The sequence below is a fragment of the Montipora foliosa genome, chromosome 5 (genome assembly GCF_036669935.1).
Source record: "Montipora foliosa isolate CH-2021 chromosome 5, ASM3666993v2, whole genome shotgun sequence".
Classification (NCBI taxonomy): domain Eukaryota; kingdom Metazoa; phylum Cnidaria; class Anthozoa; order Scleractinia; family Acroporidae; genus Montipora; species Montipora foliosa.
In genome coordinates this window covers 44,112,425-44,117,424 of record NC_090873.1, presented here as the reverse complement: position 1 = coordinate 44,117,424, position 5,000 = coordinate 44,112,425, and the positions used below count along the sequence as shown (strand labels likewise).

Sequence of the window (5,000 nt, the reverse complement as noted above, 5' to 3'; positions counted from 1 at the left end):
TACCAAACCCTATTGTTTATTAGTCAATCAAACCTTGAATTCTGTGAGTAAATTACACTTGTTTACAAAAAAAAAGCTACACTGCCCTCAGCCAATCAAAATCGAGTAATTTTGTTATGTATATAATTAGACGAGTTATCCCACATGGAACAGATAGCACCTCATTTGTGTCGAAGCAAAACGAACTCAAACAGCCAGGACTTTTCGGCTTTGAAAGTCCAGCAATAAACAAATAAACATAAGATCTAATTAATTAATGGTTAATTTTGTTGTCCTTGAAGACACCTTGCAGCAGCTGGCCTTGTAAGAACAATGGCACCTGTGCAACCCTCTACGCAGAGAACAATTATTTGTGTGTCTGCAAAGAAGGATTCACGGGAAAACACTGTGAAAACGGTAACAACCATGAGATTTTTGTTTTTATTTTGTCCTAACTTCATCGTCTAAGTACTCATAAATAGTGTAAAGAGCTCATATGATAAAGTGCTTATTGACTGAATTTAGGTCGGGCCGGACAGGAAAATATTTGGCCCTCAGTCGTGGCGCACGGACCTCGCTGCGCTCGGTCCGTACGCCATGACCTCGGGCAAAATATTTTATCGTCCGGTCCTCCCAGTCAGTCAATAAGCACATAGTATCAGAGCTGCCATTGCAGATGTCGACCGGTTGACTTAGTTTGTGGAGCTTTGGACTTCGGTGTGGGAGGTCGCGGGATCGTCCGGCCGGTTTAACACACCTGCAAGCTGTTAGGTTTTCAAGTCTTCTCGGATGTGGACGATAGCCCCGTTTAGTTTAGGCTGTGAGAGGTTACAGAACCTGACGCACTGTTTGCTTTGAGTAAGACGCAAAAGTTAAAGTTTTGAAATGAGGAACAGGAAAAATTATATATGAATCTCATTCGGAAGTGTAGGGTAAATCTAGGCGGATGTTATGTTGAAGTCGAGAAGAGGGGGACTGGGGACATGTCATCAATTTCATGCATTTCTGTAATAATAATAATAATGATAATAATAATAATAATAATAATAATAATAACAATAATAATAATAATAATAATAATAATAATAATGATGATGATGATGATGATCGTTTATTCAACCTTTTTGCAGCATAAATTGAGTGAAGTGCATGTCTATCTGGATCCAGCCTCGTTTGAATGATGATGTTGTCTTCTTTTTTCGTGAAAATATTGCTATGATCAAGTAACATAACCAATGTCTGGTGTAGTCAAGGTTTCAGCACGAAGAAAAAAGCTTGACATCAGGCTGTATTTTTGGAGGGCCTTAAAAAGAACAACAATAAAAGCACCACCAACCCGGTGTGGCCAACACATCACGTATGCGCACAACCATTTCACCCGGTTAATTAGCAGCCATGGACAGCTGTTTCGACCTTTTGAGACTCATCAGCATGGCGTAGCTAACAAACCAGGCGGGTAATGTGATCCACTTTCCCACACGCTTTCCGTGGGAGAACAGTTTTGCTATTCCCAACCCAGCATGTGAAGCTGCCACTTAAAGGGGTGCTAAATATTCTCTTTAGGTATTTTAGTATGCGTGATGTCTTGGCCACACCGGGCTGGTGTTAGAGTATGTCACCTTGCTTTTATTTTTGTTCTTAAACAGAAAAATACCAAAATTAGCGACACAAATGGTAAATATTCCTGAAATTGATAATTTCATATGATTTATAGGGATATCATGCACGGGACTATTGAAAAGAAACGCTAAAGCAACTGACGGAAAATATACGATATCGGCGGGTTCCTCTGCATTTCAGGTAAGAGACAACTCAACCTCGTTCCCAGGGTCTCTCTTCTCTGCCTCCAGGTTGGAGACAACTAACATCTTATTTCAACTTTTTGTCACAAAGTAAAAAGCCTGGAATTGATGGAAGTAGATTGAACCACGATATCTACTTCTTTTCTATACTCCGTTGGCTTTCTCCGTTGAGACAAACCTGGAACCCAGGATACGTTTGATAGTACAAATGCTGCACTAAGGTAAAATTGGTAATTAGTGGGTTAAAACAGTGTAACTTCCACGGCTGTGTGGAAAAAATTGGATGGGGACATGGGAACAGGGGCCGTCGGGACTCAGGGAACTCGGGCATGCGGCGACGCAATTTCAGAAATGGGAGAGCATCCTAACTCAAAAAGGAAGTTGAATTGCATATGTTATTTTGCAAAAAACATTATCATCTGTTTGCTTTTCAAGTACCAGTTAAATACACACCGAAATTCAAAAATTGGATTCTCAAAAAGTAATTCTCGCCACCCGCCACAGAATTGACTGTAAAACAAAGCGGCATAAGACTTGTAATAGCCCATTGTTCTGAGACCGTAGCTGAAATTAAATTTCACGTTGCAGCGTTTGTTGTTGTTGTTTTTGCACAAAAACTTGAGCCTTATGACTTCTTCTCCGTAACTGATGTTTGAATTCCGCCCCAATGTCGTTGTTGGCGGCATTGTGGGTGCATCTTTCCTGGCGCTTGTTCAATTTGTTACCTTCGATGAAAAATTCGGGTTGTTACCGTTAAAATATTCAAAATGTTTCGTCATCACAGGACCAGAAGCTAAGTAACTCTTGACCTCAGTGTGTTAAGGCTTGACTAAGCTCATAAATTGGCATATTTTTGTTTTACGAGGAAGTATTTATCCAATTGACGTTAACCTAAAATCTGCATGCTGAGCTTTCTACTCGCTCTTTCATCTGAAATGTACCACGTGATTTTTTGACGGCTACATACGTACATACATACATACATACATACATACATACATACATCCTTTATTTGATAAATCAGGTTGAATAAATGCCAGCTAATGCTGATGTGGACCTGCTATCTACTTTACATTAAGTGAATTAACATCTAAAAATATATCCCCCGGTAAATAATTATAAAACAAATAATACATAACTAAATAGATAAGCGTAAGATGAAAAATAGATATATTAATTACAATTAAGATAACTTAGACAATGCATTAAAAGATAAAGGATGACTAATCAAAGTAACTAGTAATAAACTAGATATCAATGATACATAAATTCATCAATGATATTTTTACGGTAGTTGCAATCGAGTTCGTGCCGAAAGTAATTTTGTCAATGCGTTTAGAGGATTTCTTAATGCTAGCCTTGAAAGAGGAGTAGCTGGGCTTGGACTTTAACTCAAATTAACTGGCTAGGTAAACAGTTCCAAACAATGCTAGCACGATGAGTGAAAGAATAATGTAAGGCTTTGGACTTAGAAAACACAAGTTCCAATCTTAAATTATCTCTTAAATTGTATGAAGCTTCGTGCTTTGTAAATAAATTGTTGATGTCATTAGGAGCTTAGTTATGAAAAGCCTGGTATGCAATACAGGCAAGTCTTTTGTTATGAATGTAATGTATAGATGACCATTTTGCCATGCTGAGAACTTCATGTATCGGAAACAAGCAAGGATGGAAAGTCATCTTATATCAATGTGTTTTGTTCCTTGCTCTAGTACTCCTATCGAGGCTTTATCATTCTGCCTTTTAATCATATCCCCATCTAATGGGAAACGGTAAATTAAAATTAAAAGAAAAAACAGGTCAAGTTACATAGCAAGTGTCCATAGAAGTCACAATGAAAATGAACGATGCCACATTAATAGATATAATTATACGTTCATGGTTGTTTTAAGTAGTTTAAAGCAAAAAGTTGTCGGAATGCTTTGGGGTAAACGTTCCCCAATGTCAAAAACCAGCGCTATGACGTCATTAGTCAAGAAATGTCACGTGACATAGACAATTACGAGTGAAATGCGTAATTAAAAATGAGAAGGTTAGGATGCAGAAAATGGAAGTATATACTCAATGTACTTGGGGAATTGTAAAATGATCTGAGAAATGGTCATACCAAAGTTTCGTTCATGTTGCCTATGTCAAATAAACAAGGACTCAATGCAAAAAAAGTTGCCCTTACGTTCTACCTAAGTTACTCCACTGTGTAATTTGATATTAGTATAATTAATGAAAGTCACCTTTTTACGAGGACGAGTAATAAACTATACTATATATATTTACTATACCTTTGTTTCGCATCGTACAAACGAGAAAAATAAAACCGGAGTACAACGCAGCTACGATCAAAAGACGAGGATTTTGTGAAATACGATGAAAAGTTGAACAAATGGTAAAATTGCGTAGTCACGTTCCCTAGTCCCCACGTCCCCAAGTCCCACTTTTCGACACAGCCAAGTTGGCTAAGGGTAGCAAACCCACCAGCGTGTTTATAATTACTAAAACCTCGAACGGGCTTTATTTCGAACTGTTAACTGCCTTCAGTTGGTAGCGAGACAAAGGACTGCAAACGATTTACACAAAATTGTATAAAGCTGGGCTGCTCTGAAATGCGTACAGAATAAAACTGCTCGGGGTGTAGAAATTTGGGTTGTAAACGAAACGAAAATACTGGTACAGCTGAAACTAAACGAATAAATTATACCAAATTACTTAACTAATACCGTGGAAATACATTCTGCTCGCACGACGAACTAACGAAGGCATTCCTGCACAAAACTGAAGTAGAGGGTGGCAAAGGGGGAGTCATGATCCCGTTTCACGCACAAATTTTAACAAAATTCACGCGTCACGTACGGTTTTAACAAAATTTCACGAATCACGAAATTCAACATAAATGAACATCAATCCAAGCTCTTACCTTACCCGCCGTTATTAAAACAAAGGAGCCAAGAGACCATATTCATATGCCCAGAAAGAGGCTGTGGTTCACGCCGATTCATCATAGCAAATACTGCAATAATCAAATGTTAGTTTCACGATGTAGTCAATTGAGGTGTAGATCGCAATGTTTCAGCAAATTGCAGTGTTAATCAGGCGAATGTTGAATAAGTGTTGATGGGCCTGCGCGACTCCTGCCGTTCGCAAGCGATTCTAAAATCTGTGCCTTCAAAGTTTAGCTCTGACTTAAGTGTCTTTTAACGACTTTCCTTTGCGATATGATAGTAT

At 38.4% G+C, this 5,000-nt stretch overlaps 1 protein-coding gene across 1 annotated transcript in view; it reads left to right on the top strand.

Annotated features, from left to right (window-relative positions):
• Positions 1-5,000, top strand: part of LOC138003203 (uncharacterized) — an 18,388-nt gene that overhangs the window by 9,567 nt on the left and 3,821 nt on the right. Inside the window, exons 3-4 of the mRNA XM_068849157.1 lie at positions 282-396; positions 1,694-1,779. Of these exons, the coding sequence (XP_068705258.1) occupies positions 282-396; positions 1,694-1,779 (201 nt within the window). The remainder of the gene's footprint in view (positions 1-281; positions 397-1,693; positions 1,780-5,000) is intronic.